General features: G+C 41.6%; 1 protein-coding gene and 1 long non-coding RNA gene across 4 annotated transcripts in view; one reads left to right on the top strand and one right to left on the bottom strand.

Moving 5' to 3' along the window:
• The window catches only part of LOC105242035, a 38,081-nt gene extending 32,379 nt beyond the window's left edge, over positions 1–5,702 (top strand). Inside the window, exon 7 of the long non-coding RNA XR_004623639.1 lies at positions 5,590–5,702. This is a non-coding gene — a long non-coding RNA (uncharacterized LOC105242035). The remainder of the gene's footprint in view (positions 1–5,589) is intronic.
• Positions 1–26,062, bottom strand: part of MOGAT1 (monoacylglycerol O-acyltransferase 1) — a 35,051-nt gene extending 8,989 nt beyond the window's left edge. Inside the window, exons 1-5 of one of the 3 annotated variants that reach the window (XM_034655261.1) lie at positions 25,819–26,062; positions 11,522–11,526; positions 10,594–10,798; positions 5,615–5,789; positions 4,655–4,854 (exon numbers count right to left, since the gene is read on the bottom strand). In XM_034655261.1, coding sequence (XP_034511152.1) covers positions 4,655–4,854; positions 5,615–5,789; positions 10,594–10,798; positions 11,522–11,526; positions 25,819–25,912 — 679 coding nt within the window. In that variant the 5' untranslated portion in view covers positions 25,913–26,062. Of the gene's footprint in view, positions 1–4,654; positions 4,855–5,614; positions 5,790–10,593; positions 10,799–11,347; positions 11,527–12,102; positions 12,167–25,818 lie in introns of those variants that run through there. The other 2 variants (XM_034655259.1, XM_034655260.1) reach the window with 2 other exon arrangements.
• Between the last annotated feature and the right edge of the window lie 80 nt (positions 26,063–26,142).

The following is a 26,142-nucleotide window of genomic DNA, read 5'->3' as shown; positions in this document are numbered from 1 at the left end:
AATTGTTTACAAATGTGTCTTGAGGCCCTATCCTGTGTGCACTGGGAATACGGCAGAGAACAATAAGACAAAAATCCCTGCTCTCCAGGGGCTCTGTATTGTAGAAACAAACAGAGCAATTCCAAGGAACTGCAATTCTTTAAGCATTGTTTTAGAGTATAAACTTCTTTCAATTATCCCTCCTGGGTATCATGATGGATGTGATATTTAAATCAGTTTTTCTCCATTATTTATGTAATGAAACATGATATATGCGAACATTTTATATTTTCATAAGCTGACAAAAACGAAACATGTAAATTACATACTATTTGTGAAATGTGTAAAGAAAATATGTGGTATCTTCCTTTTTTTACTTTTTTATTAAGCTTTTTACTTTAATTCCCGTAGAGTTGACATAGCTATATTAAGTTTCAGGGGTACAATATAGTGATTCAACAGTTCTACACATCACTCCGTGCTCATCACGATAAGTGTACTTTTTAAAATTTTATTTATCTATTTGAGAGAGAGAGATTGAGAGAATGAGTGGGGGGAGCGGCAGGCAGAGGGAGATGCAGGCTCCCAACTGAGCAGGGAGCCCGATGCGGGACCTGATCCCAGGACCCTGGGATCATGACCTGAGCCAAAGGGAGATGCCCAACCGAGACACCCAGGCGCCCACGATAAGTGTACTCTTAATCCCTATCACCTACTTCCTCCATCCTCCCCACTGACCTCTCCTCTATTCATTCTCTATAGCTAAGTCTGTTTCTTGGTTTCTCTCTCTTTTTTTCTCTACTTGTTTGTTTTGTTTCTTAAATTCTCCATATGAGTGAGATCATATGGTATTTGTCTTTCTCTGGCTTATTTCGCTTAGCATTATACTCTATAGCTCCATCCATGTTGCTGCAAATGGCAAGATTTCATTCTTTTTCATAGCTGAATAATATTCCACAGTATATATACACATCTTCTTTATCCACTCATCTAACAATGGACACTTGGGTTGCTTCCATAGTTTGGCTATTGTAAATAAAGCTGCAATAAACACGGGTGGGTGTATCCCTTTTAATTAGTGTTTACGTATTCTTTTAGGGTAAATACCCAGTAGTGCAATTACTGGGTCACAGGATAGTTCCATTTTCAACTGTTTGAAGAACCTCCATACTGTTCTCCAGACTGCCTGCACCAGTTTGCATTCCCACCCACAGTGCAAAGGGTTCTCCTTTCTCCACATCCTCACCAACACCTGTCGTTTCTTGTGTTTTTTATTTTAGCCATTCTGACAGGTGTGAGGTGACATCTCACTGTAGCTTTGATTCGCGCCTCTCTGATGATGAGTGATGCTGAGCATCTTTTAATGTGTCTATTGGCCGTCTGTATTTCCTTTTTGGAGAAAGATTTGTTCATGACTTCTGCCCATTTTTTAATTGGATTATTTGGGAGTCAAGTTGTGTAACTTCCTTACATATCTTGGACACTAACCCTTTTTTTTTTTTAAGATTTTATTTATTAATTTGACATAGAGAGACAGCCAGCGAGAGAGGGAACACAAGCAGGGGGAGTGGGAGAGGAAGAAGCAGGCTCCCAGTGGAGGAGCCTGATGTGGGACTCAATCCCAGAACGCTGGGATTCCGCCCTGAGCCGTAGGCAGACGCTTAACGACTGCGCCACCCAGGTGCCCCTGGACACTAAGCCTTTATCAGAGATGTTATTTGGAAATATCTTCTCCCATTTAGTAGACTGCCTTTTAGTTTTGTTGATTGTTTTCCTTTGCTGTGCAGAAGCTAATATATAGTATCATCTTTACAAATTATTTCCTCTGAGTGACCCTCAGCTAAGAGGAAAGATGGTTTGGAGGCGCCTGGGTGGCTCAGTTGGTTAAGCATCTGACTCCAGCTCAAGTCATGATATCAGAGTCCTGGGATCAAGCCCTGTGTTGGGTTCCACACTCAGTGCGGTGTCTGCTTGTCCCTTTCCCACTCCCTCTGCCCTTCCCCACCCCATTCGTCCATGTGCGTGCACACACTCTCTCAAATAAATAAATAAAATCTCGTAAAAAATTAGGAAAGATGGTTTTGATGGAGGGTGCAGAGAAACCTGATGGTTTAGCAGGGTGTAGTGTAAGAAATACGCAGAGAGGGTAAGTGTGACCTGATGATGGCACTTTGGGTTTAATGAGAACACATTTTTAAAAGGATTTAATTAGTAGGCTATTAACAGACAAAATCCTTGCAGTGTTAGGAATTCTCACTAGTATTCGAGAATCACTAACACTGAGATGAACGCTCTGAGGTCACTGAGAAAGTAAGGTCTCACAAATGTGTGGGGAGACCGTAGGATGGAGAATCTGCACATCTCCAGACAGCTGTGGGTGAGAGGGTCAGAGACGAAGTGGCGATTTAGGATGAACTGAACTAATATTTGCTGAGTTCTTAGGAGGTAGAGTTAAGTTCACAAACTCTCAGTTGAATGGAAGGGAAGCAGAAGGGCCACAAAATAACTGCTGGTCTCCACTCTACCTGATGTGCCTGGGCCATGTTGGGGAGTCAGCAAAGAAACAGCTCTGGGCTTGAAGTGCATTGATGTAAAATAGAGCTGAGCACAGTAACTTAGATCACTGCTACCATATCTCATTGCATTGGATTGATACATAGCTTTGCTTCTGTTTATGGCATTGTCAATATCCTATCCTCACTGATTTCAAATAAAAGTCTTCATTTATTTATTTATTTATTTTTTAAGGAGGCTCCACACCCAACGTGGGGTGTGAACTCGTGACCTGGAGATCGAGAGTCGTGCGTGCTACCAACTAACCTCAAATAAAAATCTTTAAATGCAGACAGTCTGTGAGGGTCTGGTTCCCCCAAATCAGGCTGCTCTCAATTATGACTCCCATTCTACCACCATTAATCGAACTCATGGCAGCTGAGATTTTATGTAAACGTTCAGAGTCTCAGCTTGGATTTTAAGAGGCTTCAGATAACAGCAGGATACTGAGGATGCTAGAGACTAGATATGGTAGTTCTGATGTAATCATTTGGGAGGTAAGCAGAAGGGTGGACTGAAGCAATTTTCCCTTATTCTAACTCTTGCAGAGAAGTGCATTAGACAGGCATGAGTGAAAAACCAGAGTTCTAGGTTTTCTAGGCTCGACAACAAATTCAGACTTGGTCATTTCCATTTGACTCCTGACCACTTAATGATTTGTCAGTAGAGTTATAACTAGGCTGTATCATATGATGACCTTAAACTAAAACTTAAAACTAAAGTTTACCCCCACCAGGCGATAACCGTACTCATTTAAATCAACAAAATACACTTGACTTTCAACACCGGCAACTTACTTCATGTGTGTATGAGTTACACTTAATTAAACTTTTAGTTCCTAAAAATCACGTCTTTCAATTTTCTTATATCCCCGAAAGTGCCAACTACAGTACTTTCCACATAAGGGACCAAAAATGACTACTTAATATTACTACAAAGAAAAATCATGGTCTAACCCATGTTGATTACCTGGTTAAAAAAATATATATATTATGCCAAAGAAACGTACCCAGCTAATCTTGAAAAAACACAATTGGACACTCATCTCTGCGTTCCCATTACACTAACTAATCAACAGTCTGTTAACATTCCATTGGAATTAAATACAGCATAAAAAGTGTCAAGTGGGGGCGCCTGGGTGGCGCAGTCGTTAAGCGTCGGCCTCGACTCAGGGCGTAATCCTGGTGTTCTGGGATCGAGCCCCACATCAGGCTCCTCCGCTGGGAGCCTGCTTCTTCCTCTCCCACTCTCCCTATTTGTGTTCCCTCTCTCGCTGGCTGTCTCTGTCACATAAATAAAATAAAATCTTAAAAAAAAAAAATTGTGTCAAGTGATTGCACGTGAAATGCAAAGCTCCCAGAAACTGACAGTGTAGTAAAATCCTATTCTAATGAAACAGATCTAAAAACATTTTGAATGTCATTTAATGGACTATCCACGGGGAAACTATTACTTCCAGTTTTAGATGAAGTATATAGTTTGGTTAACTAGCATCTGGCTCTGCACTTTTTCCTGCTCAGCAATCCAGCTCACTTTCAGTGTGAAGAGCTCGTTACTCTGCTCCTCGGTCCTTCTATCAACAGTTTGCCACCATCCTCCCCCACCTCAACTCCCCCCAAGATACCACTTCTCAAAATAAAATCAGTTCATATTAGAATACATGTAAAAATAGCAAGTGGCCCCCCCCCAAAATGCTTCTGCCACAGAAACTGGTGCCTAGGTGAACGGCACATGATGAAGCCATCTATGACACAGAAATCTGCATATACTCACAGACTGATGTAATGTGTTCATCAAAGAATTGCTACATTACAATCTGCTGGTACAGAGAAATAGATTCACACAGAGCACTAGGAACTTTATGTCTAAATTGGATTCTCCCTGTAGTTCAATAGTAGTTTTCTTGAAAGTAATCAATTCCCAAATGGAAAAAACAGTCATTTCTGAGCTACAAGACATACTGTAAATGAACTCAAATAACATCTATAGGATTCTTATTTTAGGAAGTTATTACCCAAAGCCACTTCTCTTGCATTAGCACTGCAATCAGTAACAGTAACATTGCTCAAGTAAGGTAACACTTTCGTTTTTCTAACAAGCCTTTAGTCTTTGATGTACATACCAACAGTGTGGATAGGTTTCCTATAGGGCATCAGGCCAAAATTGTATTGAAAAATTCCTCTGGCGTGGAACAGCGGCAAAGCGAACCCCATGATCTTCTGTAGCTTCTCCTGCACAGTCCGAAGCCATGAGCCTTCAGGGTTGTTAACTTGTTTAAATAGTTCATTTTCTCCAAAAGAAAACACCGGGACCAGGGACGCGCTACAAAAACAAAGCGGAAGAACACGAATTTTTAAGGACAACAATTTAAGTATTTTATTCTGTTCAGATGACTTCTGCAACATATGCCAACAATTCTGCAGTGTTCCCGTATCTCCCTATACTGCTGATTTCATGTTCCACACAATGCAACCGACTTATACTTGAAATCCTTTGGGGTGGTACCTCAGCAGTTTAGCAATTCATGGAATTTTATTCCATAGAAAATCAAGGCTCCGGGAAGCGTCTTTTCCACCTAGAGTTCGGGCCATGATGCGTTTGTTCATTTGGCTACAAATTTATACTCTGTATATAAAATTTTGTACTTTTTATTTGTTTGCTTTTTTAAAAAAAGATTTTATTTATTTACTTGAGAGAGAGAGAGAGAATGAGTGGGGGGAGGGGCAGAGGGCGAGGGAGAAGCAGACTCTCCCCTGATCAGGGAGCCCCACATGGGCTCGATCCCAGGACCCTGGCATCATGACCTGAGCTGAAGGCAGATGCCCAGATGACTGAGCCACCCAGGTGCCCCTGTTTGCTTTGTTTTTAAAGGTGAGTTTAACTTGCGGATGACATGGAATGAACTACCTTAGTGGGAAGGTTGTATTCCGTTTCCCAAGAACATCCACACCCGCTTTCATTGTAAGGTCAGCTAAGAGGAAGTCTATCTTTAAGGACTAGAAAAATTACTTTATTTCTTTGTATTCATTCAATAACGTCTTAACTTCTCTGACCCAGGTACCTGAAATGAGAAGCTACTTACCCATGGGTCAAAGCAATTTTAACAAATCCTTTCCGCTGGCGGATGAACAGAGTGAATTTTCCAGGATGGGCATCCAGTGATTCTTCTGCACCCCCAAGAACAATGACTGAAATGTTTCCACCTCCCTCCTTGCTCAGCACATGGGTCACACTTTTCTTAGAAACTGAGACTGACCCTTAGTGAATAAAACAAAAGGGCTAAGTATTTATCTTAAAAATTACAACATTTTCATCATAATATTCAACGGTATCCGTGAACATTTAACAAAATTCCCTAACCTGCTTACATCTAGAACATCTTGTAGTTTATAATTTTGTCACAGCCAGATCTTTGGTAATATATTCCATTAATAAAACACAACATTTTGGCAGGTGATGGGTTAGGTCTTTAAAATGTCACTTGTTATTAGATCTACCACTCATTTGGGTAGGTTATACACTGCTCACTATATGACTCTGTCATATGGACTCTGTCCATATCGCACTATAAGCGAAAGGTGCCCTCTGCAGTTGTTCAGTGCACAACCTGCAGAGCTGTATGGCCTTGATCACTACCCTGGTGAATCCTGGCTCAGAACCAAAAAGCATATCCTTTTCAAGAGGCTGCACTGGACCTTCTGAACACACAAGGTCCTGTTTCAGATATTCTATGTGGATTTTTGTTTCCCAAACCTAGATTTATAATATAAACGATTTTAAAAATGCAGACATTTGACAAATAACCAGATCTTTACATGGTTCCAAAATGTCTAGTCTGACTTTGATAAACTGTTTATTTAAGATAGTTATATGATTGTTCAGTCTTTGTACCAGGCTTTCCCACATAAAAATAACTTTAAAGATTCCTTTTCAGATTTTGAATGTACTATGTACCCTTGCAGGAAAAGGCCATGAACTCTTAAAGGGAAAAAAAATGAAAATACAAGCCACTCATGACCTGTATTTCAGAGATAATTGCTTTTTAAAGTCTTATTGTTTCCTTCCATTCATGGCTATATCCATTTTTTGAGTCATAGAAGAATGTGTCAGACAGGCTTTATTAAAACACAACATACCTCATTTCTCAAAGGACAATTATATGCTCATTTTACAGTAAGTGCCTATTACTGGAGGAATATGAAATAATGCAGGATTTTGAGTGACCAACCACTTACTAAAGAGGCAGAAGGTGGTGAGTTAGAGGGGAGAGAACATGAGCCTCAATGGGTTTGAACTTTTCCTGACTTCAAGGCATGGCCATTCTGCCCTGTGCACCCCGAGTGGGAGCTGGAGGCATTACTTCCATTGGAAAGAGAGCCTTCTGAGTTTCCAGACACTGGTTCCCCTCTGGCCACGTCTCAGTTCCCTCGCTGGGCTCCCTTTACAGGCCATCCTTAAATGCTGCTATGTCTTAGGGCTCTAAGAACTGCATATTCGTATTCCTCTAAAATTTCTATGTTGAAACCCTAATCCCCAATAGGATGATATTAAGAGGTAGCGCCTTTGGAAAGTAATGAGGTCATGAGAACACAGCCCCCAAGATGGGATCAGTGTCCTTATAAAAAGAGGAAGAGAGGCAGGGTGCTGTCTCTCCATCATGTGAGGACATAACAAGGAGCCAGGAAAGGAGCTCTTACCAGACACTGGATCTGTCAGTGCTTGGTCTTGGACACCCGGCCTCCAGAACGGTGAGAAATAAATGTCTATTATTTAAGTCACCCAGTCTATAGTATTCTGTTATAGCAGGCTGAACTAAGACAGGCTCCTTCATAATTTATTTTTTTTATTATTTTTTTAATTTTTTAATTTATTTTTTATTTTTTAAAGATTTTATTTATTTATTCGACAGAGATAGAGACAGCCAGCGAGAGAGGGAACACAAGCAGGGGGAATGGGAGAGGAAGAAGCAGGCTCACAGCAGAGGAGCCCGATGTGGGGCTCGATCCCATAACACCGGGATCACGCCCTGAGCCGAAGGCAGATGCTTACCCGCTGTGCCACCCAGGCGCCCCTCCTTCATAATTTCTAATACCTTCTAATAGCTTCTACGTACATGGATTCAAGGACCACTTACGTGCGCTGAGCTCTCCCAAATCTCTCTCCTGGGCCATCTTCCTCCCGAGGTTCTCCACCCACACTTCCAATGGCCCAATGGACATTTCTACCCTGCCAACTCAAAGACACCTCAAACTCCATGTTTCCAAGCCCAATGCACTGTATTCTTCTTGCAACATGACCCCTCAAGGTAATGGGACCATCATGGATCTTGTCACCCAAGTCAGAGGTGTAGGCTCCTCCCACACATATTCCCCTCTTCTTAGCAACCGCATTGACTCATCACTCATCCCTTCATTCCAAACACTTACTGAGCACCTGCTACAGGCAGGACACTGCTAGATGCTGACGATATGACAGATATAGTTGCTACCTTCCTGAGGCTGCATCGATCACTAAGTCTTGTCCAATCCATCAGCTGTTTTTCATATCGACCTCCTCTGAGCTCTGTATGTGGCTTTTGTGATCTGATCTCTACTACCTGCTGAGCCTTACTAGGCACATGGGAAGGAACATGGCCTCGAAACACAGAATGTGCCCTGGCTGACACCTGATGAGTACAGATTCACCCAAATGCACCAGGAGGAAGAGTTTGGAGGGGGGACTTACAGGGACTTAAAGTGACAAAACCCCTTGGGTAAGAGCAAAACAGGCACTGGTCAGCTAAGGACCTCTGAAACTCTACTGGTTCTTTACTACGTGAGGTTTGGCACACATGTCTGTCTGCCTTTCACACCCAGAGAGGCAGCCACCAAGAAAGGCACAGAGTAGAAGGGCAGCCTTGGACCAGGAGCTGTCCTGGAAGCTGGTTCTAGAAAAAAACTGAGAACTCTCCAAACTTTGAGATAAGGACACCCTAAAGCTCTACCAGTTACAAGTTTGGATATTTTTATTTAGCGTTTAGGAAAACTCGGGTTACGGCAAAAAGGAAAAGAGCCCATGATGTCATAAGCCAGAAAGAACAGACAAGTTTAATCTCAAATGCCAGCTCAGGCAAATGGCAATGACTCTGAGGGCACTATATGGAGCAAGATTCTTAGGGTTAATTATATGTATCTGACATGGCCACGGAGAGGGGTGTACCTACATCTCTTGTACCATAAATTTGCCACAGCTGCTCTCAGTTACCACTACCCAACCTCACTTGTGGCTTGGAATCAGCAAACAGTATATATTGTAAATATATTTCTGTGCTTTTTTGAAATAAAAAAAATTTCCCTTTAATTTTTTTTTTTCCTTTTATAAAACTAACCCAATCAATGTCCGCAAAAATAGGAAGGGATTTTTTTTTTGCCTCTACAGTAGTTTGGAGGTTTGGTGCGCCCTCTAGAGGCCAGATGCAGTGACAGCCAGACTGGACAGAGAGCCCAGGGCCATAGGGGTGGAGGTCCATACACAGCAACTGAACACCCAGCCAGGGATCCTGGTGTTCAGCGATTTCCTATCAGGTGTATAATGACAACAGAGACTTGAGAAATTAATAGGAAGTAATGAAAACCTGGAAGACCCTGCAAAATTCTACCTCTGAATATGCTACTTATTCATCCTGAAATTACAAATTTTCCAGAATGAGACTATCCACTTGTCTTTATATCCAAGAAATGCAAGACAACGATAGTTAATGCAGACAATGACCACGAACATGAGACACTTTGGAAGGTTCTGTAGTTCATGCTGAGTCAGTAAGCTGGTCCGGTTAGAAAACCAAACAAACCAGCCCTCAAACTGACGTGAGAGCTGTCACCACAAGCTTAGCCTCTGCACACACTCATACAGTGTCTTTATAGCATTTCAGCTACATTTTATTCTTGGAATTGGTAGAATTATGGTTTCATTAATCAAAGAGTTTTCCTCTAGCTCAGGGTAGCAGAGTAGAATGAACTCATTTCTGAGCCAAGTTCTGTTTAATCTGGGAAGAAAAAGACAGATTAAATGTGCTTTGTTTCTATATGGCCATTACTTCAAGACATATTAGAGGACATTTTCCATCTCTGATGCTCATAAACACAGGCAAAGGGCTTCTCCAAAGGTGCAACGTATCACTTGTTTGACCCAAGATTCTTTCTCCCACATCTGTATACACAAAACGCATTCATCAATTTATTCTTTCACTGAACTAACATCTACTGAACATTCCTATATCCCAGGCCCTATGCTAGACACTTGGGGTGGGGAAAAAAAAGACATGGTCTGTGTCTTTCTGAAATTTCCAGTCTAGTGGGGGAGACAAGAATCATCGAAGCAGCATGGGAAGTATCAGACAGGGATACGTTCCCAGGGTGTTCATAAACACAGGCAAAGGGCTTCTCCAAAGGTGCAACGTATCACTTGTTTGACCCAAGATTCTTTCTCCCACATCTGTATACACAAAACGCATTCATCAATTTATTCTTTCACTGAACTAACATCTACTGAACATTCCTATATCCCAGGCCCTATGCTAGACACTTGGGGTGGGGAAAAAAAAGACATGGTCTGTGTCTTTCTGAAATTTCCAGTCTAGTGGGGGAGACAAGAATCATCGAAGCAGCATGGGAAGTATCAGACAGGGATACGTTCCCAGGGTGTTCATAAACACAGGCAAAGGGCTTCTCCAAAGGTGCAACGTATCACTTGTTTGACCCAAGATTCTTTCTCCCACATCTGTATACACAAAACGCATTCATCAATTTATTCTTTCACTGAACTAACATCTACTGAACATTCCTATATCCCAGGCCCTATGCTAGACACTTGGGGTGGGGAAAAAAAAGACGGTCTGTGTCTTTCTGAAATTTCCAGTCTAGTGGGGGAGACAAGAATCATCGAAGCAGCATGGGAAGTATCAGACAGGGATACGTTCCCAGGGTTTTACTAAGAAACTGTAAACCCGTGTTTGGGAGGGGATATCCTGTGTGGTCCCGCCACCCTAGAACACTGGAGAAATAACGATCTGCCTTCACTTACCACTAGTCATCAGATATTCTCGAAAGAGCGGACAGCGGAACCAAAATGGAAGCACATGAAGATACGCGGTGAAGCCAGGAAACAGCTCCTCGAAGTCCGAATAATTTGTACAAAAATTTCCAAAGGCTCCAGCAACAAGCACTCCATGGGGGTGAAACCCAAATATATAGTTGTGACTTGGATCCAAATCCCAAGTTTTGATGAGCTACAGTATATAGTGAGGAAAAAAAAATTAGTAAAATGGTCCAGATTAGATTCCAATAAGAAACCAAGAAACTCATGATTAGCTTTAATGTCAAAAGGAAATAGAGGGGCACCTGGGTGGCTCAGTGTTAAGCGTCTGCCTTTGGCTCAGATCATGATCTCAGGGTCCTGGGATCGAGCCCCACATTGGGCTCCCCGCTTGGCCAGGAGCCTGCTTCTCACTCTCCCCTCTGCCTGGGCTCTCTCTTTCTCTCGCTCTCTCTAATTAATTAATTAATTACTCTTTAAAAAAGGAAATGGAAAACATAACTTGTTTAGTTCTCTGGGTTAGAGCTGTTTCCAAATTTTTAAACAATTTCCTGAGCCCAGAGCCCCCCGCCCCACAGCCTTCAAAATGGTGTCAATTTAGCTTAGATCCCATTTAGTAATTTGGGCTGATTTGCAGGCTTTCTCCGTCTGAAAAGAAAGAAGCTTGAACTATTTGTGATGAAAACAAATTTCCATTCTTCTCCCAGCTCAAGATACTACAACAGAAAACAATTCTACTCACGTGAATTGGAAAATAGTCCTTAAAATACCTCCAAACGGTCCAACTTCTGACCCAGTTGGACCTCCTGCCTCCTTGCTCTGGGGTACTCCAGTCAAAGTAAAGCCATGTCACATAAGGGACGTAGAGGAACCAATAGTTATACACGATCAGTATCACGATGACGCCAACACACACCTGTGCTGTAAGAAAGGGAAAGACCTCAGGAGTCAGGGTCAGTTGGCATCTGCTCACCGGGATTTAATGAATACACAAGGTGCGTTACGCTGAGCCTCAGTTCAAGCGAGGTAATGTAACAAGATAGCAATGAGAGAGTAATATTTAACATTTATCGAATATTGACTATATGCCAAGTATTGTATCAGGTACTCTGCCAAAATATATATTTTTAAATACTTTATTTATTTATTTGACAGAGAGAAGGACAGCCAGCCAGAGAGGGAACACAAGCACAGGGAGTGGGAGAGGAAGAAGCAGGCTCCCAGCGGAGGAGCCTGATGTGGGGCTCGATCCCATAACGCCGGGATCACGCCCTGAGCCGAAGGCAGACGCTTAACGACTGAGCCACCCAGGCGCCCCTCTGCCAAAATATTTTTATTTAATCCTTATATAGCGATAGTGTCAATGAAGCAGCCACAGTCCTTCTCGTAGAGGAGAGAAATGGCACAGAGAGGTTATATGGATTGCCCAAACCCCACAGGAAGGAAGTGGTTGGTCTAGTTCCACAGCCCACTGTCAAAGCCCCTGGTCTACACCACCTCCCTGACGTGATGTCTGGAGGAATCGCTGCTGAAAGACGGGATGCATAGGAGTTCCCACTACAGATGTCTGTGTCTACCTGGCTGAGAAGCCATTACGTACGTGCCCACAAAGAGGGAACATTCTAGCAACAAACTCCGTTTTCAGGAACTCTGTTGCCAGAGACAGAAACAGCGTAGGAGGAACTCCTTGCATCTTAGTTCATCTTTCACTACTTGCAACATTTCCTGATGACAAAGCAAAATCCAAATTGTTTAGGCACCAAACGACATAGCTTCAAAATGTCTGACGCAAGAAGTGGCAACACTCGACCTGGGGAGTAGTGACAAGAATGTTTGCCTTGAAGTAATACATTAAGCTAGGCGTTTTCTTTTTATGTCTGTGATCTTATACCAACAAATATTTATAATAGGAGAAATATGGGGTGCCTGGGTAGCTCAGGTGGTTAAGCATCTCACTCTTGATTTCAGCTCAGGTCCTGACCTCAGGGTCCTGAGATCAAGCCCCCCGGGTCGTGGGCTCTACGCTCTGCGGGGAGCCTGCTTAAGATTCTCTCCCACCCCCCACTCACATGCCCTCTCTCAAAGAAATAAATAAATCTTTAAAAAAGAGAGGGAGAGAAATATTAATGAGAAAGGGGGAGGGAGCATAAAGTCATAAAGCTTGGCATACAGTAAATGCTCAATAAATCCACCCATTACTATGATTTCAAGGAGTGCCACTGGCTCTTCCTTTTTTGTTATATGCTGTAGTCTTGGTCTTAAAGCAGATTTCAGTCCCCCAAACTCCTGTCTACTCCCTATCAACTTTGTTACAAAGAGTTTTATTCCCAAACCATCCATCATGGCATTTAATTAACAGCATCTTGACCTATCACAATTTTTTTTTTTTTTTGCCAAAAACAGAACACATATTTTTGTTCCTGGAGATACACAAATCAATAAATATCCCAGTATAGATTTTACCTAACTACAGAATTGACCCCTGTAAGAGGACTGATCTGCTCTCTCCAGAGTAGGTTAAAGTTTGTTAAAGAAAAGTGCATGAAAGGTTAAGGAAGTATGTGCCCTCTACCCCTCTGCAGGGTGTCTTGTTGCATTCTGGAACGGCCAGCAAAGTTTCCATGACTCCAGAAGCACCGCCAAGAAGAGTGTCCTTTGCCCTCATTCCTACCAGGATCATTTCATTTTGTTTCACCTGCTTCCCTCTACCCAGGTCTGAGTGCTGACAATTTACCACTGTTGGTTAATTTTCTCTTTATTTTACTAAAATGTGTCCAAAATGTACAAAGACACTTGGGTAGGTCTCATCACTCTGTACTCTACGCCAGGGCAGGGACGCTAAGACGGAGCAGGGACAGGAGAGGACAGGTGCTTAACGGCGACTACCTCCCACAGGCAATGGCATTTTCTTTCCTCAGAACCCTCACGGGACACAGTCCTGTCCCCATTTTGCAGATGTGGAAACTGAGGCTCAGGGATTTTGAGGGTCCAAAAGACTTGAACCTGGATTTGCCTAATTCTTAAACCCATCACACTTTTTTTTTTCCTTTTTTTAAACAAAACCAAACTAGACTTAGCTCACGGCAACAGCACCAGAATCTTACAAGTATTTATTACCAGCGCCTAGGCAGGCTCATAAGCATCAGAAATCAGGCAAATGGGAGGTTCTGTTTTCCTTACTGTAATGATGGAGAAACTGAGACCAAAAGCAGAGTAACTTAATTTGAACCACAAAAGGAGTCCAGAGCAGATCCAGAAATAAAGTCCCCAGGCTACCAAGTCAGTGTTCCACTAACCCAACCACACATGCACTAATTGAATACACACTGCATGTCTCTTCAACGCCACTAAACGTTCTGTGTGGCTGATGGTTAACACATGGATCTGGAGTTGGACTGCTTATGTCGGAATCTGCCACCGACTAGCTGCCTAACCCGGGGCGAGTTCTGTTTCTTCTTGAACCTTAAGGCCTTTACCTGTGAGATGAGCTAGTGACAGCACCCGCCTCCAAGGACTATGGGGAAATAAATGCAGAGATGCCATCGTGCCGGGCACACAGCAAGCACAAGGCAAATGGGAGCTGGTGTGACAGCGACTGTGTTTATTATTATATGTTTAGAAAATGCAAAAAGTAAAAGCAGATAAAATAGCACCCCCATTCTTGTTAATAAAAAATACTGTTAAAATTTTCCTTGCAGTCCTTTTTTTTCCCTATGAACAGGTTATGTTTCCTTAACACGGTTGATCACATTTTTTTTTTAAATTTCTGTATTGTCTCTCTTATAGTGATCTCACACTAGCTGCTTCATATTTTCAATTTGGTATTAAAACCTCTTCATAAGTGATATTTTTGATGACTGATTCGCATTCCATGAAAGGGCAAAACTAATTCAACCATTCTTTTCTTTTTGAACATGTGGGCTTCTAACAAATTTTCTCTATAAACATAATTCTGCACATTTCCCCACATTTTAGCTTACTCCTAGAGGACAGTCAGGAAACCCCTGGATCACCAAGCAGAAACACCTTCGTCACTTGAGACACTCTGATAGCTCGCGATCCAGAGCAGCTGTTCTAATTTAAGCTCCCCCTCCACACATTGCACACACTCTTTAATCTTTCATATCATAAACAGCACCAAAATAGCTTTTTAAATCCCATGATCCTAGACTGGATTGAAAGGAGAAAACACTAAAAAAAACCTAGGTGACCGGATCACCTCTCTTTTCTATTTCTATCTCATGAAGCAATCCAAGGTAACATGATTCTTCTGAATGGGAGGTTAAAGAGAAAAGCTACAAAAGTCTACTCCAACACACTGTCCAGTTCTCAAAACTGATGCTGATACCTTTTAAAAATGTCTTGAACCACAGACCAAGTTGCACGGAAGGCCTGAATTTCAGTCGCTTTGACCGAGGTGTATGTTGAATGAAACACCACAAGCCAGCCTCTCTCATTCACACCCCGTTATAACTTCATGCCCACAGAGTCCACTTCCCCTGCATCATCAAGAAGCCGCCTCCCCCTCGCTTTTTTTTTTTTATTGAAGTGAAACTCACATGACAGAAATGAACCATTTTAAAGAAACCAATCCAGTGGCGCTTCCTACATTCACAAGGTTGTACAACTACCGCTTGGACCTAGTTACAAAATACTTAGATCACTCAAAGATGAAATCCATCAGGCAGTTACTCCCTATTCCCCTCTTCTCTGTCCCCGGCAACCACCGATCTGCATTATGTTTCGAAGGATTTACCTACTCTAGATATTTCATATAAATGGAATGACCCAATATGTAAGCTTCTGTAGACTTTCACTTAACATCAGGTGTTTGAGGTTCACCCATCCTGAAGCATGTGTCAATACTTCATTCCTTTTCAGGGCTGCATAATATTCCCCTCTGTGGCTGAATCACAACTTGTTCACCCATTCATTCATCTGTTCAACAGCCACCATTCAACATTTGGGTTGTTTCCACCTTTCAGCTACTGTAATTCTACCCACTTCAACAGCACTAAAAGTCAGAAACAAATAAGGCTCAGCCAAAACGTATGGCATTCTCACCAATAAAGGGGCAAAATGATCTGATGCCTCTTGATATGATCTAATGGGAAATACACCCCATCACTTTGTGGTCTTTTTTCCAAAAATCCTCAACCTGACTCTAATCAGACCCTCTATAAGATAATTAGCTATGGCTATTCAGAAAAATATCAGAGTGATAAGAGATTAAAAAACAAATAAAAGGTGGGGCGCCTGGGTGGCTCAGTTGGTTAAGTGTCTGTCTTCCGCTCAGGTCCTGATCCTGAGGTCCTGGGATCAAGCCCCATGTCGGGCTCCCTGCTCAGCAGCGTGTCGGCTTCTCCGTCTGTCTCTCCCCTGCTGGTGCCCTCTCTCTCTCTCTCTCTCTCAAACAAGTAAATAAAATCTTTAAAACAACAACAACAAACAAATAAAAGGTATAGGAGCTGGTCTAGCTTAAAGGAAAATTTGAAGACAATTAAGGAAATTTGAATATGAGCCATATATTAAATAAGATTTTGTAACACTGACAAATTTCTTGGGTTATGATAAAGGGATTGTGATTATGCAGAAAAACCTTGTTTTCAAGAGACACAGTCTATAGTATTTACCATGAAGTGCCATGATGTCTACAACTTAATTTCTTACTTTCAAATGGTTCAACAGCAACAATAACAAAGTGTGTGTGGAGGGAGGGAGAGAGGGAGTGGGAGAGAAACTGCGCGCACATGCAAATGTGGAAAAAACGCTAAGAGCTGGTGAATCCAGGTTCAAAAAAAAAAAATGTTTACGGAACTATTCTTTCAGTACTTCTGTAGGTTTGAAATTTTCCAAAATTAAAAGACGGGGGGAATATATGAACCACACATATAACTGATCATAGTAGGTTAAGCACTGCTGCCTGGCTGGGAATGAGCTAGAAGCTCACAGAACCAGCCCTGCATTTGAAAAAAAAAAAAAATCTTGACTTGCCACCTTTCCTTTGTAGAGGGAATGATTGATTCAATGACCCACTTTCAGCTTCAACGCGGCCTATAGGTTTCCCTAGCTTTATAGAACAGTATTCTAGCAAAATCAGGGATGAAGATTACATTTTTTCTGTGAACTGAAGCCTTTTGGCAAAGAGTGGTGGCAAGGTCTACGCTTTGGGGTAGAGGAGGGTCCTTCAGTGCTTAGGGGGACACATGCCATTTCTGCAGCATGAAGCAATGGTCTTCCTCTGCTATTCCCACCCATTTGGCTCCAGCACTCTCACCGGGATGCAGACACGCAGTACAAGGGCGCTGAATAAGAAAGTACAAATGCAAAGGCACAGTACGGTGTCTAATCCAGGGCAAATGCCCCGTCAATGTCAGCAGAATTTGAAAAGTCCATGAATCCTAATATCATGTTTTACCTATAAGCACTTCTTCAAAGACCTGATGTACATAAATTGGTAAATTCCTTTAAGTTCTAGGTTTATCAGTTTTTCAAAATTTAAGACAGTAATGTTTATAACATGGAAAAATAATTGGTTAATGAAACTTAGATAAGCCTTTGGAATAGTGATGGTATATGGGAAACTCTCCATAAATGTTATTGGCCCCTACTGACTGCTTGAGACCTTCAAAAAATCCAGTGGCACATGGTTCAATCCAAAATGTTATTTGATTTGTTCTCCAGTGCATATATTACTTTAGTAAAAGTGAGTTTTAAAAATAGGCAAACAGGAGGAAAACATACGCCAAAATATTAATAATAATCACCTCTGAATAAGAATATGGAATCTCTCTAGGGTCTTTCAAAGCCCTTCTACTCTTCTCAATTCTTCTAATAACTAGTCTGAATTATCTTATAATCAAAAGATTATTTTTTAAAAAGAAATAAATGGCTCCCCTAGAAAGAAATAAGAAAACAAAACTGTAAACAAATCAACTGATATAAGAATATTCTCGTCTTGAACATGATTCTATTAAATTTCCATGAGCAAACAGCATCAGAAAAATACTGCAAAAGCTACCTAAGTTTTATTTACTTGGATGGAATAGCAACCAATATTAAGAAATACTGAAAATATTTAATCTGTATGTGCATCCTTCCCACTTGTATCCAAGAAGTCTTCATTTCTCCCCTTTGAAAAGTGTTTCTGTACTTATTTTAACCATGTAACAGAGTATGGAGGAAGAAAATGGAATTCAGAGTTTAGCACATCATATTCTTTTCTTTCCTGTTCCCGAGGCATTGTACTTCAAAACACAATCAGAGCCATCTGTTGATTATAAGAATGTAAGCGTAACATGCTTCTGATTTTTAAAATTTCTGTTTTAAGGGAACTTACCTCCCAGATTTCTTAGGATAGTGCTAGACAAACCTCAGACCCCTAGGCAGAATTTTGCAGCTCTCTGTTCCACACTGCTTTTTAAAAGTTTTAGGGAGCGCGAACTGCATTTTTCTTGTCTACAAGCAAATTCATTACTGGACTGACTTCTTCACCTAATGAATGCACCAGGATCCAGTTGAAACTAGTCCTATGTTCTTAATATTTCCGAAATGTTTACAATCTGAAGGACAAAATAAGCACAACTATTTGATATAGCTACAAACTGAAAACCATAATTAAAGAGAGACATAACTAAATACAACATGTGGGTTCCTTTGCTATAAAGGACATTTGTGGGGCAGTTACCGAAATGTGAATAGGGTCTATGTATGGATTAGACTGTTGAACTCTATCAGTTATTTTTCTCATTTGGATAATTGTACTGTGGTTATATAAGAGAGTGTCCTTGGTTTTAGGAAATACACATTGAAGTACTTAAGGATAAAGAGAAACCATGTCTGTAACATCCTTAAAGACTTAAAAAAATTGTAAGAGACAGCGAGTTTGTGTGTGTGTGTGTGTGGAGAGAGAGACACGCACAGAGAAAGAAAGAAAACATGGTAAAATGTTAACATTTGGGGAATCTGATGAAGGAATATTTGGAATTTTTGTAATTTTCTAGAATTTTTATTTTCTACAATGAGTACTTCTGAAATTATTTCAAAATAAAAAGTTTTTTAAAAAATGTAATGGCCCTCCCTGCAACCTACGGAATCAAAATCTCTGGGGAATTTGTATTTTAACAAAAATCCCCGAGTGATTCTTAAATAGGCTCTAAAGTTTAAAAACTTCTGATATTTAAAAAAAAATCACACAGTGGAAGACTCAATATTTTTGAGCTATCAATTTTCTCCAAATTCATCTACTGACTAATCTCAATAAAAAATCACTCCCAATGAAAATCCCAGCAGGCTTTGTGTGTGTGTGTGTGTGTGTGTGTGTGTGTGTGTGGAAATTGACAAGCTGATTCTAAAGTGCAAATGGAAACACAAAGAATCTATATGATAATCAAGACAACTCTGAAAAAACAGCACCAAGGTCTGAGGGCTAATGAGATCTGATTCCACAAATTATTATAAAGCTACAGCAATCACAACAGCATTGTACTGGCATCAAGACAGACAAACAAATGAATGGAACAGAATACAGAGTCCAGAAGTAAACCCACCCATATACGAATAAATAACTTAAAAAAAAATTTTTTTTTATTATATTATGTTAGTCACCATACAGTACATCCCTGGCTTCTGATGTAAAGTTCGATGATTCATTAGTTGCATATAACACCCAGTGCACCATGCAATACGTGCCCTCCTTACTACCCATCACCAGTCTATCCCATTCCCCCACCCCCCTCCCCTCTGAAGCCCTCAGTTTGTCTCCCAGAGTCCATAGTCTCTCATGCTTCATTCCCCCTTCTGATTACCCCCTCTTTCTTTATCCCTTTCTTCCCCTACCGATCTTCCTAGTTCTTATGTTCCATAGATGAGAGAAATCATATAATTGTCTTTCTCTGCTTGACTTATTTCACTTAGCATTATCTGCTCCAGTGCCGTCCATGTTGCAGCAAATGTTGAGAAATCGTTCCTTCTGATAGCTGAGTAATATTCCATTGTATATATGGACCACATAATAAATAACTTTTGACAAAGACACGGGGCACTACAGTACAGCAGGGACAGATTTTGGTTTTGTTTTTTAAGACATGGAGCAGGAATGACTGGATTATACATATGCCGAAAAAATGAGCTTAGACCTTATAACATATACAAAAATTAACCTCAAATGGGTCACAAATCTATATATAAAACCAAAACTATAAAATATGTAGAAGAAAATATTTTAAAAAATCTTTCTGGTCTTGGATGAAGCAAAAAAATACCTACATAAAACACCAAAAACACAATCCACAAAGAAAATATGGATAAATTGGACTCCATCAAAATTAAAAACGTCTGCTCTTTAAATTACACTGTTTAGAGAATGAAAAGATAATCCCTAGAGTGGAAGAAAATTCTATACAAAGTACATACCTGACGAAAGACTTGTATCCAGGAGAACTCAATCAACTCTCCAAACCCAACAGAAAGAAAACAAGCAACCCAATTAAAAATGGGCAAAAGATTTAAACAGGTACTTCAAAGGGTAAGATACAAAGATAGCAAACAAACATATGAAAAGATGCTCAACATCATTGGTCATCAGGGAAATGCAAACTAAAACCACAATGAGATACTACTACATATTTATTAAATTGAAAAATTTTTTAAAATGACTATATCAAGTGATGGCAAGGATCTGGAGCAACTGACTGGTGGGAACAGAAAATAGTATAACCATTTAGGAACAAAGTTTGGCAGTTTCTTAAAAAGTTAAACCTGGGCGCCTGGGTGGCTCAGTCAGTTAAGTGTCTGCCTTCAGCTCAAGTCATGATCTCAGGGTCCTGGGATGAGCCCTGTCTCAGGCTCCCTGCTTCTCCCTCCCCTTATGCCCCTCCTTCCTCTCCCCCACACTAGTGCGCTCTGTCTCTATCTCAAAGAAATAATTAAAATCTTAAAGAAAAAAGTTAAACCTGCAACTGCCATACCATGATCAGCCATTCTGTTCCCAGGTCTGGAAATAAAGAATAAAGAGAGCTCATGTTCCTACAAGGACTTGTGGGCAGAAATTCACAGCAGCATCATTCATAACAGCTACAACCCAAACATTCGCCAACAGATGAACAAATTGCAATGTATCCGTTCACGAGAATACCCCTTCAAAACAAAAAGGCAGTGAACTATTTATACACACAAGATCCAATCTGGAAATAATAATGTTGGGTGAAAGAAACCACACAAAAAAAGAGTACCTATGGTACGCCTCCATTTATATAAAACACTACAAAATGCAAGCTTATCTGTAGGACAGAAAACACAGCAGTGGATGTTTGGAGATAAAGGACAGTAGGACGGAGGGATTACAAAAGGGATATGACAAACCTCTGGGATGTCGGCTATGTTCATTATCTTAACTGCATGATGATTTCTTGGAGACATATATATGTCAACTTATCAAACTGTATACTTTGAATATGTGTAGTTTACTGTATATCAACCATACTTCAAGAACACTGCTCAAGTAAATAAACAAACCCATTCAGTAACAGATCATGGTCCAATCCAATGCCATCCTAGACAAGATACTTAACCTATTGAGCTCCCGTTTTCTCATCTAAAAAATCTAGTCATCTCTGCCACAAGCGGTTATAGGTAGAAGACAGTCATTAAATGTTGGCTCTCTCTTTGTCAGCTTCCTTTCCAGTTAGCAGGCTGGTAGCCCACAAGCTAGTAGGTAATGTTTCAGTTCCTTGAATATTAAGATCAGATGGCAGGTGATCCAGCAATCCCACTTCCGGGAATTTATCCAAAGGAAATGAAATCAACATCTCAAAAAGAAATCTGCCCCCCCCACCCCGTGTTCACTGCAGCATTGCTTACAGTTATCAAGACATGGAAACGACTTAAGTGTCCATAGATAAAGAAAATGTGATTTTATATAATAATTATATATATAGATATAATTCAGCCACTAAAAAAAAAAAAAGGAAGGAAATCCTGCCATTTGTGATACCATTGGATAGACCTTGAAGACATTATGCTAAGTGGAATAAGTGAGACAGAGAAAGATAAACACTGTATGATCTCACTTGTGTGTGAAATCTTAAAAAGAAAACAAACAAAACTAATTCATAAGTGGCTCAGTCGGTTGAGTGTCAGACACTTGGTTTCAGCTCAGGTCATGATCTCAGGATTGGGAAGTTGAGCCCCACATCAGGCTCCATGTCGAGCGTGGGCCCTGCTTAAGATTCTCTCTTTCTCTCTCTGCCTCTGCCCCTCTACTCCTCCGCCTGTCTCTCTCTCTCTCTAAAAACACAAACACAAAAACAGAAAACTAATTCATAGATACAGAGAACAGATTAGCGGTTGCCAGAAGCAGGGGGGTGGAGAGGTGGGCAAAATGAGTGAAGGGAGTCAAAAGGCACAAACTTCCAGTTATAAGATAAATAAGTCCATGGTAACTATAGTCAACAATATTATACTGTTTTGTGGGTTTTTTAAATTTTATTTATTCATTTGAGAGAGAGAGCGCACAAGCAGAGGAAAAAGCAGGCAGAGGGAGAGGGAGAAGCAGACTCCCCGCTGAGCAGGGAGCCCCATGTGGGACTCTATTCCAGGACCCTGGGATCATGGCCTGAGCCAAAGGCAGCCGCGAAACGACTAAGCCACCCAGGCTTCCCAACAATAGTATATTATTATATTTGAAAGTTGCTAAGAGTAAGTCTTAAAAGTTCTCATCACAAAGAAAAATAATTGTAACTATGTGTGGTGATAGATGGTAACTAAACTCATTGTGGCAATCATTTTGTCATAAACACATGTATCAAATCACTATGTCATCCACCTAAAACTAATACAATGTCATAAGACTGGATGACAAGTATTTAACATTTATCTCAAGGAAAGAGTGTCTGATTTCAGGACTAAATGAAACATTCTGCAATTTTAAAAATATATTTCAAGGGCCAATAGCTTAAACTCATTTCCTGGAAAGAAAAATGCATTCCAAGTTTTTGATTTAGAGATCTTAAAATACACAATTAATAAATGCCCTCTTGACACCACTGAAAGTAGCTACTACATGAATTCCTTCCTTCAAGATTGATAATTAAATGGAAAGAAATAAGTAAGCTCTTATCCTACCTTTCCAGTAAGAAATGAACGGTGGAGTAGTCAAATGGCCCTAGATGATGGGGGGAAACTATTCTTTGCATAAATTCTAGCTAGTATGCGAAGAACGAATGACAGAATAAGAAAACTACCATTTTGCAGTCCCAAACAGCAGTTGATACAGACAAGGATCATTAATGGAGACCACTAGGTGAAAGGGCAATGGTCAACGGAGAACTTTTGTTTGCACATGCCAATGACAAGCCCTCAGATTACTTCTTATCTGCACCCACCGATCATGCTTAGCCGCTACTAATGGGACAACTCGACATTACGTACATCCTGACATAATGCAATGTGAGGCACACAGCAGTGCCTGGGAAGAGGCCTTGCCACATGTAAATCTAACCAAGCCTTGGCACACCCGGATGGCTCAGTTGGTTTAAGCATCTGCCTCTGCGCAGGTCATGCTCCCAGAGTCCTGGGATCGAGCTCTGCATCGGGCTCCTTGCTCAGTGGGGAGCCTCCTTCTCCCTCTCCCACTCCCCATGCCTGTGCTCACGAGCTCTCTCTCTCAAATGAATAAATTCTTAAAAATAAATAAATCTGATCAAGCCTTAGATCTAACTTCCATTGTAGAAGAAATACATGGGGTGGAGGAACAGGTTCACATTATAAAGAAGCAAACAGGAAAACCCTAAAGGGGAGACACCTTTGCAGGACAGATAACCTGGCTGCTTTAGTGCATCACTGACAAGAAAACAAATAGGGAACACTGTTCTAAGTTAAAAGACATGTAAAGACCAAATGTAGCACAAGGGTCTTGTTTGGAACCTGGTTCAAATAAATCACCAAGAAAAGTGTATTGTTGACACAACTTAGAAAATATGAACTTAGTTTAACTGATTTTAAGCAATAATTATTAAGTATGCTACATGTGGCCTATGATTATGTAAAAAATTATTTTATATATGCATGCCACAGTATTTAGGATTAAAATATATTGTGATTTGTTTTAAAATAGTTTTGCAAAAACGAGTCATAAAACTAATATGGCAGATTGTTAAAATAATTATAAACCCAGGTCATGGGTATATGAGAGTTCATACACTTCTACTTTTTGCATGTTTGAAAGTTTTCAAAATAAAATCACCGCTATATATAGAAGATAATATGCTCCTAGTAACACAAATGTCAAATGCGTGCACTAACAGCATTTAACTGCAAGCCACTCTAGCCTGACTCAAATTAAGAATCATTAGTCATAGCTAAGTCACGAGTTCACTCACATTTGACACCTGTGGCTCCCCCACCTACTTGGAGCCATGTGACCTTGAGCAATTGACTTCACCTTGGAGCATCCTTATTTGTAAAATGAGTCCAGGGGTAGTGCCTATCTCACAGGGTTGCTGTGAGGATTACTCGGGTTAATACAACTAGAGACGCATGGGGCAGATAGCCTCCTTCTGGTGAGAGTGGAGACTGTCATTCAACAAGTATTTATTTCGTGCCTTCCAGGGGCCAGGCATGTGCTGAATGCTCCCTCACTGAGCTGGTGGACAAGGATGGTAAGGCAGACCTTTCTCAAGTAACCGCAGACATACACAAATACAAGCAATGACGAGTGCCATGAAAGAAAAGGACAGTAGGACACCAAAGGTATGCAACTGATCAGCAAGGAAGACAGTCTCCAAGTTCAAGGCATTGGAGTGGGCGACGTAGCAGTTAAACCTGGGACCCTGGGCAGAATACTTGGGATTGCACCTGGCTCCTCCCGCTCCAACTCACTGTGTGAGCTTGAACAATTTACTTCCCTCTTCGTTTCCTCATCTGTCCAATGAGCGCAGGAATGAACACTCCTTGTCTCATTGTCTCACTGGACTGTTGTGAAGATTGCAGGGTTAACAGTGCTCAGAATGGGACGTGGCACACACTAAGCCCTCAATAAATGTGTCTGTTATGATGTCAATGGTCCTCTGCTCCTCGGAGTGTAACGCTACCACACCTGTCTCACGGTTTGGCTTGTGAGGACACACACACACACATTTATATAGTTACATAGATACACAAAATATGGATGCACGGGTTCCATTCCATATGGAATGAATTAAGAGATTCTAGGGATAAAGCCTGGGCATCTGTATTTTTTAGAAGCTCCCCCAGTGACTCTAATATATAACCAGGGCGGAGAACCACTGACCTATGCATTCAAAATGTGAAACCATTTCAAAAGTGTAGACCTCTAACAGTGCAATGAGTTTATCATTACTGTTATCATTGTGGCCTCCACAATGTACAACCCGTGATCTTATTCTAGCACACAAATGATGTTAGCCTTCAGCAGAGTGCAAGTTATGGGTAGTTCCTCCCTCCTTTCATACCATGCATCCCCCATTTACTCCAAGAGCTGAACAAACTTCCAGGAAAAGAAGCGCTCAGGTAAGCCGCCCTGCTCCATCTAGTGACAGCCTCAAGGTGCCTTTCTCGATGGGATTAACTTGGAAACCCGCTATAACACACCCTTGGGTCGAGTCATTTACAAGCCACCCAACCCAAACTGATGTTTGCTGCAGCCTGCCTTGTACAAAGGTGCCTTTCTGCACCCGGATGATCTTGAACACGGAAAAGTCAATATAGCCAGTTGTCAGGAGGGTGGGACGAGGAAGGAATCGGGCTGTAAATATTTGGGCATTGGTTTTTTATGAGTCGACAATTCAGGAAACGGGTTTACCAACTTTTGCGGGATTATAGTGCAATATTCCATGGCTTTATTGGGTCTTGGTGACATTTGGGTGTATTCATTTGCCAAAAATCATCAAGTTGTGTAATTATCATCTGTGCCTTTTACTGTAAGGTACGCATTAAAAAAAAAAAAAAAGGCACAGAGGAAAACGGTTGCCAAACAGGCATTCACTACGAGGTGCACGTGGAGAGAGAAACCAAAACAGTCCCAAGTTAGCTGCAACTCCCTGTTTGACCTTCTCGTTCTGGCTCACCGGGAAGGACTGGAGGATCTAAGCACGTCTCTGGACAAGGACTGTCCGCGAGGGAGGAGACGGAGGCCCCCTGCACCGCGGCGTCAGGCCTGGGTCTTGAGCGCCCGGGAGCCCACGGGGTCCTTACCGAGCAGCAGGAAGGACAGGACCCACTGCAGCACCGCGGCCGTCTGCAGCCGCCGCGCCAGCGGGATGTTGAGCGGCGCAAACTCGACCTTCATGCTCGGGCCGGGGAGAGGACAGCGCCGACTGCGGGCGTCTCCAACCTGGTTGCTCCGCGGCGCCTGGGAGGAGTGCGCGGCCGTATCCGGGCCCCGCGCGGGACTACCCCGGGCCGGCGAGCGGGAAGCGGCGGCGGCCGCGGAGCAGGCGGGGGCCGGACTTCGTCCGGGGGGTGGGGGGGGGGGGCGGGAGGGCTGAGGCTGGGGGCTGCCAATCGCGCGCGCCCGGG

The sequence above is a fragment of the Ailuropoda melanoleuca genome, chromosome 2 (assembly GCF_002007445.2).
Source record: "Ailuropoda melanoleuca isolate Jingjing chromosome 2, ASM200744v2, whole genome shotgun sequence".
Taxonomy (NCBI): domain Eukaryota; kingdom Metazoa; phylum Chordata; class Mammalia; order Carnivora; family Ursidae; genus Ailuropoda; species Ailuropoda melanoleuca.
Note: the sequence above shows the minus strand (reverse complement) of the source record. Positions and strands in the feature narration are given on the sequence as shown.